Source organism: Schistosoma mansoni, assembly GCF_000237925.1.
Source record: "Schistosoma mansoni, WGS project CABG00000000 data, chromosome 1 unplaced supercontig 0135, strain Puerto Rico, whole genome shotgun sequence".
Lineage (NCBI taxonomy): Eukaryota > Metazoa > Platyhelminthes > Trematoda > Strigeidida > Schistosomatidae > Schistosoma > Schistosoma mansoni.
This window is the reverse complement of record NW_017385993.1, coordinates 401,515-420,673: the sequence shown is the minus strand read 5'-3', so window position 1 is coordinate 420,673 and position 19,159 is coordinate 401,515. Positions and strand designations below refer to the sequence as shown.

Below are 19,159 nucleotides of genomic sequence, written 5' to 3'. Positions count from 1 at the left end.
ATTTGACGAAGAAGCTCTGGAGGATGTGAAAACCTTTACAAATCTATGCAGCATCATTGATGAACACGGTAGATCTAATGCAGATGTGAGGGCGAGGATCGGCAGAAGAACATCTGGAACTCAAAGCAACTGTCAATCAAAGTCAGAGTTTTCAACACATGTGTCAAGACAGTTCTACTGTATGGGTCGGAAACTTGGAGAACTACGAAAGCCATCATCCAGAAGATATAGGTGTTTACCAACAGTTGTCTACGCAAGATATTTCGGGTCCGTTAGCCAGATATTATCAGCAACAATATACTGTTAAAGAGAACAAACCAGATTTCATCGGAGGAAGAAATCAGGAAAAAAGCCCTGGAAGTGGATAGGAGACACACTGAGGAAAGCACCCAAGGCAAGCCCTCACACGGAATCCTGAATGTCGAAGGAAAAGCGAAAGACCAAAGAACACATTACCCCAAGAAATGGAGACGGACAACAATTCGAGGGAAGACTGAAGACAGACTGGGTTAGTGTTTATATTCAATATTCAAATTCACTATCCAGCTTTGCTCACAATGCTTGTGAAATAAGGCTATATCGAGGCAATATACACAGTATGCACATATGCCAATAAGAGACTGACCAGTTGCATTCCTAAACATCAATGGAAAGATTCAAACAAGTAATACTAAATGAAGATAACCTATTGTTTCTCCGAAGAACTTAAGTGATACATAAATCTATAAATTAATTTTTACAAAGGATATTTATTTACTAATGAATAACTCACTTGCATAAACTGGACCAGTCACGGTTTCTAGTTCTTGAGGTGCATATATGTCAATCAAACCTAGACCATTAGAAGCAGATGGTAAACGCCATGACCGAACTGTTCCATCAAGACCACCAGAATACACAGCAGTACTCATAGTTGAAGAAAGCAGAGGGCTTGGTGTAGTGACACATAAAACAGGGCCTTTATGACCACAGTAAACATGTACAGGTGACAATTCATCCACTGGACCTGAACTGAGACCTGCTCTTCCTGAGGTAATAGCCTATAAAATATATATGAATACAACCCAAATTGATGGCTAGCCTTTTTAAAGTAATGATAAAATAGCATTGTTATAATAATTTTTAAACTTAGAGTTACGGGTAAAGTAGAGTTAATTATTGATTTTTTATAGTACATCATCCTATGGAAGAGATAAATAGTTTAATGAAGCATGGAAACAATTTTAAACAAAGTTGAACTTCTCTTTATCCGATCACATGATTAATATAGCTTATTACTAATCGACAGATTAGATTTTGTAACACACATGTGCTGAATTATAACACAGAATTTAAGATCCTGTAAAATAGCCTAACCTATACTGCTTCATGAATGTGCAACATGGCGAACATGAAGATAGAACGTATATGTAGGTTGTAGGATTTCGATCATACGTATCTTCGGAGCATTGAACATGTATTATGGAATAGCCGAGTACATCAGTTGTTATCCCAAAGATGGTAAACTGGTTGATGATTACGAACCTTCGTATGGTCGAGATGGAAGGAACATGTGTCACGTATACCTGAATACAATCTACATCAACAAGCAATCCTGATTCGTCATCTTATTAACTTCATCGCGCTGTACTGACTTAGTAAATTGGGTTAATGGAAATCAATATCATACTATAGGTTGAGCATGAACTGTACACAAAGGGGAGGTGGTTTTCTAGATACTTTATAATTTCCTGTTTTTGGCATACTTATATAAAAACTGCAACTTCTAAAATCGAGTAAAGAATGTGGTGTGGTTGACTATATACATAGGTAGTGAAGAATTACGTCACAAATTAGTGAAGTCAACATACTTGACCACAATCTTAATAAGATTCTTAAGAAGAAAAAACAATTTTGAACTTAATTGTAATAGAGTACAAAACATGACCCAATATAGATTAGGCTGGAAAAGAAGCGACAAGCATATACATACAATTATACCGATTATTAAAAGAGAGAAAAAAACATACTGGTCCAGGAGGCCCAGTTTTCAACAAATTCCAAAGCATTACACATCCATCTTCACCAGCAGTATAAACAGCTCGTTCGGTGGGATGAAATGCGACGCTTCTGATACCATCAAAGTGACCGCGAAGTGTATATCTCGGGACCCACGGTCGACGACCAGTTGAGTAAGTCGATGAAATATTTGCTGCACTGTCTACTTGAGCATTACTACTGACAGAGCCACCTAACACTGATGATTCATAATTGTTTCCAGGTAAATTTGAGTCACAAACATCACCATCTGAGAAAAAATGATGTCAAAGAATGAACCTTATTTGAGCGAACTAACACTGAAAACAGAAAGAATCCTAACTGAAGTGAAAGTTAAAAACATATGTTAGCGGAATATAGATTGGATTAAAACATGTTCTGTGAAGAATTGTATTGGGGCAAGTTGACAGAATATTTCTTAACCGATCAGAGATACCGGATACATAGAGAAAACTCTACAATCTCCTGATGTCAAAATTACAAATATACTAACGTTTTCCTTATTGTGGTACCTACATACTACCATTCAATCTTGTTTATTTGGAATATAATTACGTTCCTGATTAACCGTCTACTGATTTAGGGATGTGTCGAGTGAAGTATTGTTCACAAATACTAAGCAATAAGAGTAGCTGGACCGTAATAAGAGAGTTTGTAACAACATGCTTAAAACAACTACGAATAACGAAACTAATACTGATGATATTTAAAATAAAACATATTCTCCTACCAGTTTGTTCTAATATCCAAAACGACCTTTTAGATTGAAATTCGGAAATCATATACAAAGCCCAGTTCATTAACAATGGCTAATGGGTATGGTTATTGTTATTATCAAGAAGCAACTAATTTAAGCAATCACAACTTTCTATTTTTGGCATAAAATTTACACTGACAGTCAAATAAGTTGAGTTTCTTCTGCCCACAATCTAGAGACCAAGTTACACAAGAATTAAACGTAAACCGCAAAAATTTGACTGAAACATTATCATCAATTTACAGTGACTAAACACAGTTCATTCAGTCATCTACAAAGTAGGGCGACGCACATATATGCATCGGTACAAGTTCCCACACCTCATTAGTACAACAAGATCAACACCGAATTCAATGGTAGAAATATATAAAAGAAAGATTGCATATAAGGATATAACACAAGAAACAATTAGTTCGTAGAAAGAAAGGTATAAAGTAATTTTAATTGCACCGTTTAACGAAGGACAGAGGGTGTATACACCAACACCAATGTGATCGATTCTGAGCTATGTCACCCACAGTCTCCAACCATTGGTTACGGTAGTCACGCGGACCCCAACCAAGTAGTCTGCATCTACCAACATAGCTCAGATTAGAAATTAGTGACTTCAAGGATTGATGACATGCTTTGGCTTGGCCGCCCCTAACTCTCTTCCAACCATAACTAACACTAGTCAGGATTGCGCGTCGTAGTAATAGGTGGTCGGGCATGCATAAAACGCAGTTAAATCTAGACCATTTAGTATGATGAAACCTGAATTCAGTTTTCGCGAGATCCATCAGAAATCATGTCCAGAAGTGATAAAACAAGAATAAAAACAATATTTGTACTTGCACTACGAAAATGATTTCAATCATACTAATCACTTAGTTCATAATGAACAAACTATAGTCGCAAGGGACAGAAAAAGCAGGGAAACGTGTACGGGCACAGAGTATCTTCTTTAGAAATATCGATCTCAAGAACAATGAACTAAACAACACCGTGATTATAATGATTGGAAGAAAAGTCTCAAGTCTTAAAAACCATCCGCAATGTGAAAAATATTGTAGGGTCGGTGAAATGTCACTGAATATCGAACAGATCATTGATCCTTGTCAAGGTCAAGGATAGTCAACGCGCATCAATGAAATATATGCCATGGACTGGCCCACGCGGCAGTGGTTGTTCTTTCACTTCTGTAATTTCGTGGTTGTACCTTAACTAATATATTCTTGTAATAACGTCTTTTGTGTTGTACAGTCTCCATAGCGTCCATGATCCTTTGATGCGTCGATGGTTCAATCCACGTAAGGGCCGGTCGCGAGGTGTGACTTCAGCATTAGTTGGTTCGTCACCATTTTCGTCTAACTATAGTAGGCCCCCAATCATTTCTACATAGACCACCAACGTAGATGGTCTACAATATGTTGTTCAGCTGGAATGGTCAGGTGCTGTATATGCAGAAAAGCTATTCTGTAATAAAGTATAAACTTTCAAGATAAAAAAGATTTTTTGAAACCAGGTAAAAATAATAGCATCAGATTATATGGTACATTGTTAGGACAGAGGACAGACTCTTCACACTAATATGGTATGTGGACATTATCTACGATATCTCAGATGAGCGGGTATCAAGATACAGAATGAGTCAACAAAAACTTTTTCCTATTTGAACGTTAAAATTTAAATACGAAATGTCAAACAAGATAAACAAGTCATTTAGAATATAAAAGACTGTAAAGTGCCAGTTTTGTATAAGTTACACTCAATAACGAATAGACTTAAGGGCCGATTATTATTATCATAAAGTCTCACGCACCAAATTAGTCTTAATTCAAGAAAAAAATCAGTAGTACTTACTTAAACCTGAATCAGCCTCGTTAGCTACAGTTAAACTAGCCAGATCACCAAGGCCAAGAGGATCTGTCGGATTAGATTCTCTTACAGAATCCAAACGACCTTTCATGCCAACCTGACCAGTAGAATCTACAACACTGGGATCTGGTAAGTCCGATCCCCATAAATTTGTTCCACTATTTGGTGAACTCGATAATTTATTGTTGCTAGGTGAGACAGAATTAGGAGTTTGACCATTGCTAGGATATACTGCAGCGGTTGAATTAATATCCGATACAGAATTTGATAGAAAATCATCATTATTATCAACTTTTTCTGACAATGTATTGATTAAATCCTAGAAGGAATAAAGAACAAACTGAAACATAAAAACGAACCAAACAGAAAAAGTTAGTGAATCATTTCTTTGTGGTTTTCTTCAAAGTCGGGCAAAAATGTTGTAGACAACGAATATTTTCAGAGCAGTACGCAAAGCAGTCATTACTATTCGATACCTATATTGAATGTTATTTGTAGAAAATTAGCGAATGGTTCTGTTGAGCTTCAAGCTAGTATTCCATACACAATTAATCAATGTTTCAGTATGAAATTAACTTTTTTATTCACTATTTGGAACGATAGGATGCTTCCAAACAAATCACACAAAACAAAACGATAATATTGTACGGAAAGAGAAGGGGAGAAATCAGAAAAAGAAGGAACGGATACATGGAAAAATGTGGTTCTAATAAAAACAAAACCATAAAAAATTTCGTCCAGTTGGTGTTCCATTGCTTACTGCGGAAGCCAGGGAAGATTGAAGCAGAGTTGACACTGACATTTTTTCTTAGTAATGTTGGATATCTCAAGCCACTGTGTTGGAATCGTGGACTAGAACTAGACGAAACCATTATTTATTACAAGGAGTCATGTCACAAATCAGCAACCGCTCAACTTTTCCCAGCCAGTCACAGAATCGGTATAGAACACGTGGTAACTAGGACAATATCCTTAAAAAATAAACAAGTCATCAGGACACATGTTTCAAGATGAAAAGGCCTACTGAACAATTATTTCTACGAGCTTTAAACACACGATGATGTAAATTACCAGAAGTCGGTTTGCTGTTCACAATCTAAAACTCTCAGGCCAGTCAAGTTTTATCTAACCACTTACACAGAACATAAAGTGATCTTAAACGACATATATACTTGGGGATTAAAACTCGTCCGTTACACTGTTGTACACCAAAGAAAGTAGTGCTGTGAAAACAACTGTACAAAGTAATAATCTCGAACGAGTCAAAAATGAAATTGCTTATTAACCAATGAGTTATAGTCAAACAATCAAGTTAACAGAAATTTCAGGTAAAGAATGGTAGGGCACATGTGGTGTCAAAAAAATCCAAAACTATGTGAGTAGAAAATCTCACCAAAATATTTGTATCGGCTGCATGTTTACGGCCAAATCTCTTCGATTGTCCTGCACTTCCTATTTCCCCAAAACTGTTCAGAAACGAAGATACTGTGGTACTAGAAGTGATATTCTTGGAATACTACAACATTAGTGAAAGAGAAGAGATGAAATATCAATAATGTATACATAAATCAGGGATACATGATGGCAATGAATTGTATTAATATTTTTCTATTTTTCATTCTTTGCAAGTCTTAATACAAAAAAACTAATAATTATACACCCCACGATATTGCTCCAATCGACCATCCAGTTAGTGTTTGTAATAGTAAACTGTTAGTATATGTCTAATAACCATAGCTTGCTGGAAGTCACTGCATTTTTAAACGACACTCATAAAACTATAGACTACAAATAAGGATTATCAACTCTGTAGATCGGAATAAAAAGACCGCTTTTAGACCTAGGGTACATATTACAAACGCCTAAAGATTATTCTAGATTAGTCACTAAGAGATAGACTACTTTCTTGGTCGTTATTTAGGTAGACCTCGACGAATTGTCATATGACAAATATATTTCTTAGTTATTACAATTTATTTACACCTCAACTGCTGATTCTCACGGCTGGACAGTCTTTTAGAAAATATTTCCTTTGTTTACCTTTTTCAGGGATTAGTTCTCAAAAGGGTCACTTGGAGCCAAACAATATCGAAAACATTTTCCTATTTGGCGAAGATCAACAAAATGTTGTTACCTATCCTTACCCGACTACCTCAATGTATAATGTTGCCCAGAGTATGAATAGGCTGAAATCAGTGGCCGTTAGACTGAAAAATGTTAGTAGACGCGGGCTACCTGGTTGGGGTTTCAGTATTGATTCGCATTGCTCCTTCAAATTCATCCTCGCTTTGATGACCGTATTCTCTAGTATTTAATCTTTCTCACTGTGACTGATACTACCATTATTTTGACCCCTTTCTTATTCCTCTTGTTAATTTCATCTCATCGCGCTGATATGATGCAGGAACTTGGGCTAACACATCCTTTTTATAGGCCCTATGTAGTTTATAACTGACTGATTAACCGTTTATTTACATATTTCGACTCACACTGAAATACACTTAGATGACTAAAAAGAACTTTTTTAGTCATAACATTTATGACGAAACGCCAAGTACCCACCTCATTTCGTTGCAAGTAATTTGTTTGACCCTGTGATTTGCGTTTATTTGCATCACTTGTTCGACGAAATCTGTTCACCCAACTTGCGTTATCAAATGATTCCGAATTATCAGTGCCAGAATTCCCGGTTGTATCCGGTTCGGTAGATTGGTCACTTAACTCACTACCAAATCCAGAACCCAAATCATCAGATGTGAGAAAATCTGAGCCTGAGCGCACAACCTGATTTATTTTTGCTATAGCGTCTTCCGCAAGTTCATCTTGAAGGCTGGCATCATAGCTATGATGATAGTAAAATGTACAAATGAAGCGAACAAACATTAAGAACTTGTTTACTCCATGAACGTTGGTAAATCTCATCAACTGAATAATAATTTAACATCATATGGAATCTAGATTAGCATAAACATGAGAGTAATGACGAAAACCAAACAGGTTAAATTACAACATAAGGACTGTTTTGACAAAACAACCGTAGTCTGAATTTAGGAACACATAAAGTTTAAAGAGACCCAGTTTAAAACTAATGGACTGTAGGTTTGAACATTGCTCTACCTCGCCCGGTATGGCAATCAGATAGTATCATTAGACTTCACAGTGTGGTTTAAACATGAATACAAAGTCTAGTACAGAATAAGTGAGTTATGTTAAATCATTATTACGTATCCAAAATTCTAACACAATCTAAACGGTTTGTTGAAATCGTTTTTGTGACTTTAAATTCGGGGGGGGGGGTTATTATATATTTAAGACAAATTAGAGTAGAGAAACTATTAGTTAACAAAAGTATATTTACGAATAGCTGCTAGTAATTAGTTGACATCTGGGTATAAGGTATGGATTTATTCGCTTCACCCTCTAATGGAAAACGTTATTTGTTGTCACCTAATTCACTTACTTAGCTCATATCATTCGTTTATTACAGTAGCTTTCCGCTCATATTGAATTTCTTATGTTGTCATGAAGTACAGTAGCCTGAATAGCACTTCTAAGTTATCAGTTTGGCTGTGAGATCTATGAAATTTTTGATTTTTAAGAGAGAAGATACAGCAATTCGCTCTGCATTAATATGTAACTGAAACATAGCCTATGAAAGCAGATAGGGGTGATAAATCAACACATGATATCCATCGATGAAGTCACTGACTGCTGTTCTAATCCACTTCGGCAACTGGTTTTATAGTACGTGGTCACACAATATTTAAAACCAATAATTGGAGATGTCGAGTGACATAGCGCAGTTATAATAGAGCAGTTGCATTCACTCTCTATTTTCCTCCTATTTTTTGAAATCTTCAGTCAAGTCTCAGTACGACCTTTTTATTCTTCAATTATATTTGCCACCTTTGAAGTGTTTTCCAAATGTTTAAAATCCCGACCCACTCGATATTTCACATTATCTGTTGTTCTTTGAATAGATTTGCTGTGGTTGAATTGATGTGATGCATAGCAGCTTGGAACGATGAACATTCGTGCTAGATCCTACATTGATAACGACTGACGGACAAATAATTTCCCAAATTACGTGACAATAATTCACTAGTCCACATTATAGCATATGACGATTGAAAAACCAAATTACACCTTTAGGCCTTGGATCCTCCAATTGTTTTGCCAACCAATTCAAGGTTATAACCCTAATGGTTATTTGGTAATCACCTACAGTAAACTCATGCATTAAATATCCATACATTCCATTGTGTTGGACATTGCCAATGACTCAAACAGAACACGGAACATTTTAAAAGACTGTACTATCCCCTACGATAATAATTTATTATAAAATATTTGTTTACAGTGAATACTTATTTCAAGATGTCAGTACCAAGTTTACTAGACCAATTAACAGGCGCTGCTATGAGCATACCTAAGAAAAATAAATCACTAAGAATCTTGATTACCATGACTGTAAAATCGGTCACTCACCCAGCATTATCATTGAGCTTCGACTTTGGCTTATCACATTCCCAATGATAGTGTTTATTCTTCGGATCTGCAGTCGTGAGAGAAGAATCAGGTTCATTGGGCCACCCTGCGGCTGACAGCAATAAATGGCGTACACGTGCTTCGCGTACACTGAGGACAGCATCTGCATAACCAACTTCCTGAAGAAACCTAGGTTTTTTGGAAGTGAACATAAACTACCTATAGGCCAGTGTGAATAGACAGAATATATTTCTCAAAGATTATCAGCCAGAAAACACGTCGACATGATGAGAAAGTATACTTATAGACATTGTTTATTTTATTCAAACGCAAACAGTGGTACAAGGAGGCGCCAAATAAATTATTTGTGTGAGGGTTGGGATACTGTCCGGGTGCCCAAACTGAAACAGGTAGCTTTTTTAGGAGGCCACTTACGGAACCTTTGACCTAGAGGTCTAATTCACAAGGCAGTGAAGCAACGTCAGGAGATGCAGTCCAGTGTTAGCCGGTGACCAACATCTGGTTCATACTCCACTTGTTTCCTTACGATCCCGGAGCCCATATGCACTATTGATTTGGAATTACGGTCTCCAAATTTTCCGCATGACAATGTGAGCATTTCGAGTGGGTGAGCTAGATGGCCTCAACTTCAGTCATACATAACATAAGAAAAAACGTTTGTCTATTCGCATATCTTTATTCTAGTTGGACTATGGATGAAAAATGTACTAGTTAAATTATGACGAGAAATGACTTAAAACTGTAGAGTGTAGCGATTGGTTAGTATCACTACCACTCATATCTACAGTATGCTTACGCGAAACTGGTATATTAAGGAACTGTAGGTGAATTGGATTTTTTTGACATCAGTCAGTCAGTTTTGCAACGTAGGACCAGGCATATATATGCATCGATCCAAGTAGTCGACTACTTCACTCCCTATCTTTAGTGCAAATGTTAACGCAGGCCAGTCCTGGAGCAACAACCTGCATTTAGGGGGGGAGAAACGCATCCCGAAAATTCTAGCATTGCTGCTCAGTGCTACCCAAAGACTCTGAATTTTATCAGCGTCTTCACCAAACAGGACTGTTATCTGCGTATTCCAAGTCAATGAGTTTTTTATTTACTTATTTATTTGAACACATAAATATTGGTGCAAGGGGGCACCAGATATATATGCGCCACACAAAACAATGAAAATGGGAAAAGGGGCAAGATGCATATGTAAAAAAATGAGTAATGGTGGGGGAAACTGATATGTACAACCAGAAGAACTCTCTGTTAAGGAGGCTATGACCACTCTTTATGAAGAAAGTAAAAGGTTACAGCAGGATCGCCACTGGCTTCTATTCTGAGCCATATCTGATAACGTCTCTAGCCACTGTGTAGCACCATCTCTCGAACCCCAGCCAGGGAGTCAAACAAATAAAATGACGCTTTCTGCTCACAATGCTATTCTCGCTCATACCAAAAGTCAGACAATTTACATTATTATTATTATTACTACTAAGTCAATGAGTGGATATCCTGGAAGATCAACTCCCGAAAACTAGGTCGACGAGAACGCTATTTCCAGCAGTAGTTCTATGATGAAATCAAACAAAATTGGAGATAGTAGACAGTCTTGAAGGACACGACTGGAGGTTGTAAAATCAGATGACAGATCGCCATAAACTCTTACTCGATAAGTAGTGTTCGAGTAAAGAACCTTCACAAAGGTTTATGTACTCCTGAGGTACACCTTTCAATGACACTTTTGACATAATCATGTAGTGTCATCAACAATAATGAAAATAGTTGAAGGCCGAACATTTAATGTACATCATTATACTACTGTAATAAATAACTCGGAAAGGATGATGCAAAGGTTCAGAAAACACTGATTAGGAGGCTTACTGTTTAAGACGTAATCGACTCTCTCTCCACTTCACATTGCTCTCGAGAGTCTGTTCAGTACACTCAGCTAGTTTTTCGGCTGGTTTCAGAACAGGCTTTGCAATGGCTGATTCATTTCTGGTACTAGATTCTTGATCAGTTTGTTTGATGGAAGCAGGTGGGTTGCCAGTAGAAACTGAAGCTTTGTATAGATGAAATTTGACACGCTCCTGTTTCAAACCGTATTCTAACATTTTAATTCGTCGAACTAAGTCCTGCTTCAGATTTTCTTGTCCACGACGCTCACCTTGAAGGAATGCTATTCGCGCCTATGGATATAGTAAATAAAAATTAAACTGATGCTAATAAAAACAGGATTCTTGAAATATCGATCGGTCATAACTGGCGAAAGTACATGGTTTACTCTCACAACTTGCATCGACACAAGACGAAAGTTGCAATGAAGGATTAAGTCCTATTTCAAAAGTATTGGATAGTAACCGAAAAACACTAGAACAGCACTGGATTAGATTCCCCTTAGCTTTTTAAACCCAATTAGAGAACAATACAGCATCACCACCTTTTTAAGGGCCTTGAAATTCCGAAAACAGAGAGAAAGCAGAACTCAAGAGAGGATTTCATACGTTTAACAGCATTTACGAGACTGGTCACGTTAACACATACCGTCCACCCCTGATACCAAGTTCCAAGTCGAGTGAATCACGAGTCAGACGATCTCAAAGTGTTGAATACGTTGGAAAATGAAAGGGGATTATCCAGTTGGTTTTGACTACATATAAGTTGTCACTCCCAGACAAACAGAAAACTGACAAAGCGATCACTACCTTGAGCTGTTGAGGAATTGAAATGGTATAAACAGAACAGTCGGGTACGAAATATGAACTTGCAAAAGCATTTTCTACTTCATGCAATGTACATAAAAAATTGACCTTACGTTCACTACTGGGAATACTTGGTGTTTTAACTTTATTCACATTGCGTAACATTAACTATAAATGGCTAGTATTTAACCGCCATAACTAAAAAGATTAAACACCCGAGTCAATTAAAAATAATATAAACAATCAGACATTTAGCCGTATTTACTTGCAATTCAGCTCGCTCGACTTCCCATTGGGAGCGTTGCATTTCCAGACGATTCCATTCAGTTTGCAAGAAATGTAATACTCCTTGAATGGTATAGTGTGGAGCATTTTCCTTAGTGTCTATTGCACCAGTTTCTTCACCAGGTCTTCCATATGGCTCAGCTCCAACACGTTCGAAGATATCAGTATTATCTAACCTCACTCCAGACATAACATTCAGTAACGCGCCTGTTTGTGGATAGGGGAACTTAAACAAACACCCTAGCCAGTTGATATACACATATAATGGTAGAACTTTGAGTGAACTGTTCTAGCTCATGCAATTAATTATAACTGTGGAAATTCAACCTAACTGTGTATGTTACTGCAAAATGTGCTGGAACTGTGCATTGGTAGTTAAATTCAGTAGTCCAAGACTATGCAAGAAACGAAGCTCTAGAGCAGAAAGCCTAATCCAAGTCTCTGAATGTTGCCATAACTGCCTAACATATGATCTAAAAACAATAAAACACACGATTATCGTAATCGTTGTTCGGAATAAGGGAAAGTGTCACATAAAATTAATAATTTTCGTAATCCCATTGGAATAACATATATTCCCTTAGTTGTATAACCTTTTATATGTCATAACGCTGTGCATTATGTAATACTGAGTGTCTTAAATGTACCAAGATAGGACACATTCAGTCGGTATGCAAAACTACTGTTCACTTTGCTTCAAGTTTACTAATTCTTTTAATTTAGATCCCAATAACTCGGCTGTATCTAATAATCATTTGTCTTTATCCACCGTCTGGAAAGGTAATGTTCATAATCAAAAGCGATTATATACATCCCTTGGTTCATTTGATGACTTCATTGTGGACACAGGTAGTATAGAGTCCATAATTTCATTCACGAACTTGAAATCTTTAGATCCTAATGTTGTGGTAAGACCCACTGATGTCTCAATACTGGGGGTTACTCGACACAAACTGCCTATACGAGGATGCTGTGAATTGCTAATAAGAGATTATTATTCTTCACATACTCCTTGTGAATTTTTAGTTAGTGAAACTGGTCCGTCAATACTGGGTTTAAAAAATCTGAAAAGGCTTAAAGTGGAATTCTCCTTGCTAGTTTCTACAGAGGATTCTGATCCTTTACTTAAAGAGTTGATAGCTGCGTGTGCTAAGTGTAGTGGAGGTATGAAAATTCAGCCTATAAAACTTCAAGTACCGGGTGATCCAGTCTTTCTTAAAAGACGAATAATTGATTATGGTTTTCAAGAAGCAGTACATAACACATTGAACGATTTGTGTGCGAAAGGAATAATTGAACCGATTCAATCCTTAGCATAGGGTACTCCTATGGTTACACCATTGAAGTCGGATGGTAGGGCCCCCAGAATATGTGGTGATTATAGAATAACACTGAACTTCCGTCTGTTGAAACAAACGTGCACGACGATGGAGACTGAAGATATTCTAAATCTACTTCGTGGTTCTAAAGTGTTCTCGAAAGATGACCTAAAAAGTGCTTATCTTCAAATCCCTTTAGATCAATCTTCATCTATTTTGACAACAATTAAGACTCCTTTTGGTCTGTTCTTATACAACCATTCCATTTTGTCTAAGTTATTCTCCAGCCATATTTTAAGAAGTTATGAACAAGGCAGTCAGTGATCTTGAAGGTGTTGAAGTTTATCAGGGTGATCTCAGTTGATCAAGTTTTCTTTTGAAAAGTTTGACAGATGGAGCTTCAGTAATGTGTTGAGACAATAAATTCCATTCGTTGGTAATCCTATGTGAAATTCTATAGTCAGTTGACAAGTAATTTGTTCTGGTCTTCTGAACTTTTTTAGAATGTCATCTAAACACCTCCGTCTTAAAAGATGATAAAAATGAGGGTATATCAGATGCAAACTGTACCCTGAGTCACTCCACCGAGCATAGTTCCTCAACTGGATAACTCCAGATTCATGTTTACTTCTCACTGACGCCCAACTGGGAAGTCCTTTATTCATATTCAAAAATTGCCTCCAATTCCAATATAACTTAGATGACGACCAGTTATGAAGAACTTTATTGGGAGCCCTCCTGAAATCAGTGCGCGCTAAATCTCTAGATAACTTTTGATCTTTCGAAGCCCATCAACTTTCACAGGCATGGGACACAGGTAATTTGTTCTAAAGTCATGCTAATTTACCAAAATTATCCTGTTTTCGTCAAGATACTTAGACAACTTTAGAATAATCTTCATCAAAATTTTAAAAACTACGCTGGTAATGTTTGTATGTTGAAAGTTTCCAGGTTTGTTACGTCTTCTGATGTTCCCTTGGTTTATATACGAATATGTGCGCTCAGAGTATCTTGAATACATCCCAACTCGTTTCATTGAGAGACTGGCTCTATTGTGCAATCTACCAAGGATGCTGAGTGTATAATGTATTGTATATTTGCTTCCCAGAAGTTCGGTCTGGCTTGGGCCGACACCTACTCGTTATTGACGAATGTGTGGAAGTGAAAGGCTAAGACTGCATGGTCAGTCTTACCTATAGGCGCATACAATAGGGGTCTGTGAGGTCATCTTCGTAATGGGTCAATGTGAGATCTAGTAAGGATGGTTTGGATCGCTGATCGTACCTAGGTACTTCTTACAAATGTTGCACTGGGACGCATTTGATAACTACATCAACTAGTTTCTGCTCGAAATGATTTTCTAACGATTCAGTCTGTAGAGGATCAATTCCTCTATATCTGACTCCAATAAAGAAATAATATCCCGCTAACTGAATATATACTGCAGGCTAAATCTCCTAGTAGAATTACGGGTTTATTCGAGATTATTCAAAAGCCTGAACACCAGTTATAGAGATAGTTTATTGTTGAAGCTCGGTAAAAATCCACAAGCGTACAGAAAGCAAGCACGCTGGGAAAACAAGCGTGTGTGTGTGAGTGTTAAAAATCCATATATATTTATGAGTGTTAATGGATTGTGGATAAATTATTGATTGTCTTTGTTTACAATCAATGAGAGAACAGATTAAGGATTGATGTGCAGACACATGCGCTCAATCAGACTCACACATAAATTTACAGTGGGTTAAATGTTAGGATTACAGAGAGCACACAAAAAATACAGTAGTTGAATGGGCTTGCTACAAGTCCTCAGATTTTTCCAGTCTACCATAGGTGCATCAGTCTGCTAAGATTAAGTATCGGCCACTGAATGACCAAGCATTGAAAACGTCTAGCAAGACCTCATTCACCTCACAGTTTAGACTACGGCATACGAGATCAATAGGCAGCTCATATCGTTTGTCTTTCAAACGACAATTAACTGATTCTCACATTCTACCTTCATGGTATATTATCAGTAACTCTGGAACAATATTTCTGTTGAACAGAGCTGCTTCTTTTTCTCTACTATTCTGGATTCTGTCAGCAACATGCAATAGGGCAATCTTTTTCAAACAATTGGAAAATGAAATACCAATACGTTTTTGTTGGTCACTACTCTACGTCAGTCCCTCAAGACCCAGATTAAACCGTCTCCATCCCAAGTAGTCCTGATGTGGATGTCTCAACTGATGAGAAATGAAGGACAGCGTGGAGGCAAAGAAAAAAAATGAAGAAAGATAGCCTGAACCAGCACTCATTAGTTCAAAAGTCTTTTTTAGGTTTATATACTACGTCACAGATTACTGAACAAAGTCATAAAGCAAGACAATGTTTAACCCTATCGTAGTTGTAAAATGTTTGACATCATCGAATTTTATTGTTGAAGTCATAAGTCAATTCAAGCTAGACCACTATGGAAAACCTGAAAGCACTGGACGGCCGATGCGCCTACTGGGGGACGCCTCAGCAGTGCGCATCCACGACCTAGCCCTGCGAGATTCGAACCCAGGACCTATCAGTTTCGCGCCAGAGTACTTAACCGATAGACCACTGAACCGTAATCCAACGGTGCTAATGTCTAACTTTAACCAATCCACGAATTTTGAGCAACCGTTCACGGGACTTGCTATCAAGCAGTCATCAACATACGCACTTACGAAGTTCAGACCACGGAAAACGTTATCGATGAACCTTTGGAAAGCCTGGACAGCATTTATTAGGCAGAAAGGCGTTCGCGAAAACTCGTAGAGTTCGAAGTGACTGATGATAGCGGTTTTTGGAGTATCGTCAGTAGCCATAGGGATATGGTCATAGGCTTTAACCATGTCATTAATAATAAGAATAATGTCGTTTTTAGGAAAGATGGTTTTATCTTTCAAGGTAGCCGTCAAATCGTGAATGTGAGGCAACGGGTAACGATCGGGAATGGTTTTTGCATTCAAACGCCCTTAGTCACCAGCTGAACGCCAATCGTTGCTTTCCTTTCTAAAGACCATGTGCAAGAGAGATGCTCATGGGCTGTTTGACGGTCTAATGATTCCTAACTCTATCATGTGGTTAAATTCGCTTTTAGCCAACCTCAGCTTTTCGGGAGTCACTGAGCGTGCTCTCGAGAATACAGGTGGTCCTGTAGTCGTGATGTGTAACAATGCTGTTTGCACACGGTGATTTCGGTTGCGGTTGGTATATTTCAGAGTACTTATCGAGTAATGGTTGACAGAATGGGTCTATTGTGTGCCTAATTGTGACTGGGGATAATCTTCAATCGGAAAAAGGAGTTACACAAACAGATAACTCTGCGTAGCAGAACCAAGCATCAATATTGTCTGGCCAAAAGGGCATTAGCTGAAACGAGGGTGATGTATGAGTCTTAACCTTAAGTAGCTTGGGATTCTTTATCGTCATGGCGAACTTTGAGTAAATAGATGAACGAGGGAAAATGTTCAAAAATACGATACAATATGTAAAAAATAATGTGAAGCACTAATTTATGAAGTTCCAAAAAGGAACGGACTCACAGTTTATTGGTCGGTGTACCAAATCACGTCGGGCTCACCAATGATGATACCACAGGCATTGTAGTTTGACAACAGTTTACCAGCAACACCTATAATTGAATCGTGTCCACCCAGTGAAATCAAAAGTCAGAAGCGAGGGGGTTCGAAGATACATTTGATAGGTTGTCAATATATCGAGAAGTGACTGATCTAAACTGACTAGCGATCGAAAGGGCAGCTGAGCATGGCGTTCTCACTCGTGACCTAGATCCTTCAGCTAGGAGAGTCTATTAAAACGAAGGTGACCAGCATCCGATGTCGAACACTTACAGAGCTACTGATTTCAGGGATTTATTTACCGCTACAATATATTTTTTTCAAATAAACATCGCGTCCACGTTGTGACCTGGGGAAGCGCACACCAGATCCACACTCAGTATTATTGTGTTAGAATTCTGGTTCCTTTAAGTATTTGTGCAATAAAACTTCTTAAGAAGTCTAGATTTTACAAATAAATTTATGGGAACCTGATATGAGCCCTGACCTTCAAAAAATATCATTTAAACTTCTTCTGGGTTTAGTAAGCTCCATAGCTGTTCACTGATATCAATTAGAAAGTAGGCAGACTGAAAATAGGTAGGCATAGGGAGTTAAAACTGCGAAGGATTTTTTGCACACTGTAAATGTTGGCAACAGCATCTGTCTAAGGTTATGAATTCGAAGGTCCTTCGATATGTACGACCAACCAATAAAATGTTCGCATGCCAAAGTTTCTTGCGAGCCATTAGGCGCAAGATCTCGCGCCACATGCATCTCACAAGTGATTCCTTGGACAAAAGCACTGACACGGTTAGAAATAGATACACTACGGATCTTGAAGGACATTTCTGGCTGCTGAGTATGGTTAGTTCTACTTTTATGAGACTCATAGACAGGAGCTAGTCACTGGTTTATATCATAGTTTGACAGTTGAGTATATTTATGTCCGAGTGAAATTTGTCAACACAATATTCAGATCATCCCAAGATAGTACAGAGCTACTAAGGTTTTTTATATACATGAACATTCTGGTTCAGCAGACGTTTTGTGATGGGAAACAGCAGAGAGAAAGTAGTACGGTATTAACATTTTATGGAAGGATTTAACTGGAGTTCAGCTTTAGGCAGATAACAATTGACCAACACCGAACTTAGCAAATGCAAATTTATTGATCTACACTACGCTTGGAATTTACATACTTCAACAAGAAACCAATAATCAGAAAAACTGCCTGGGACCAATGAACTAAGCCGTAATACTAATACCACGCTTCGACTGAACATACGTCCGATAACTATAACGCATCATCAGAGCAATAGTTACATGATTATGCGAAATTATCCTGTGTTGAAAGCTGAGTATTCACGTATTTAGCATCCATTTCGAAAACACACAATCTCTTCGCATTCAGTATGCTTACTTTATCTAGCTGGCTTTATTCATATCAACGATCATGCTTATTAATTTGTCCAGAAATTATTTTACAATACACATTTGTAGTGGAGGAGCTTTGTTTACACTAACTGGAGTTGGAAACCCATGAAACCTCGGGGGTAGGGATGAGATACACCGGACATGTATCACAAAAATAAACACATGGTTGGACAAAAGAAGTAAGAGAATATATTACTAAACACTTGATAACAAATAAAACCATACTCGGAAATCATTCTTAGCACAGAGCTAAACAAATGCAAAATTAGGTTTGAAATGTCAGGGTATGTGGTAGAAGGATGTAAAATTTAACTAGAAAAAGAATAAAATCCACAACGGTTAGTTGAAAACAAATTTCTACATGCACAAAACACTGGGTGTAGAGGTAAGTTATACATCAAACAATAAGATATCATAAGATTTAAAACAATTCATTGAACTAGACTAGTTAAAATTTAGAATCAATTATTGTAAAATAGAAGAAATAAACCTGGATTCAATCATATGAGTAAAATTAAAAACAAACAATCTAAACAACTAAAATCTATGTACATGTAGTATATCAAATTATCCAAAGAGGATGAAAACACCGGATAAATAGTGTTGAAGGAAATTTAAAAAAAATTGTTAAGCGAGCGTGACTAAATAAGCACAGTGAAATGCAAACAAATAACTGTTACGACCAAA

The 19,159-nt window shown here is 37.4% G+C and overlaps 1 protein-coding gene across 2 annotated transcripts in view; it reads right to left on the bottom strand.

The window, feature by feature from the left end:
• Smp_166080.1 (striatin, putative) overlaps nt 1–12,358 on the bottom strand; it is a gene marked incomplete at its 3' end in the record, with an annotated part of 18,875 nt that extends 6,517 nt beyond the window's left edge. Inside the window, exons 1-8 of one of the 2 annotated variants that reach the window (XM_018791671.1) lie at nt 12,122–12,358; nt 11,036–11,343; nt 9,140–9,328; nt 7,214–7,493; nt 6,045–6,167; nt 4,637–4,970; nt 2,010–2,287; nt 773–1,040 (exon numbers count right to left, since the gene is read on the bottom strand). In XM_018791671.1, the coding sequence (XP_018645187.1) occupies nt 773–1,040; nt 2,010–2,287; nt 4,637–4,970; nt 6,045–6,167; nt 7,214–7,493; nt 9,140–9,328; nt 11,036–11,343; nt 12,122–12,331 (1,990 nt within the window). In that variant the 5' untranslated portion in view covers nt 12,332–12,358. Of the gene's footprint in view, nt 1–772; nt 1,041–2,005; nt 2,288–4,636; nt 4,971–6,044; nt 6,168–7,213; nt 7,494–9,139; nt 9,329–11,035; nt 11,344–12,121 lie in introns of both variants that reach the window. The other variant, XM_018791672.1, reaches the window with a different exon arrangement.
• Nucleotides 12,359–19,159: the final 6,801 nt, after the last annotated feature.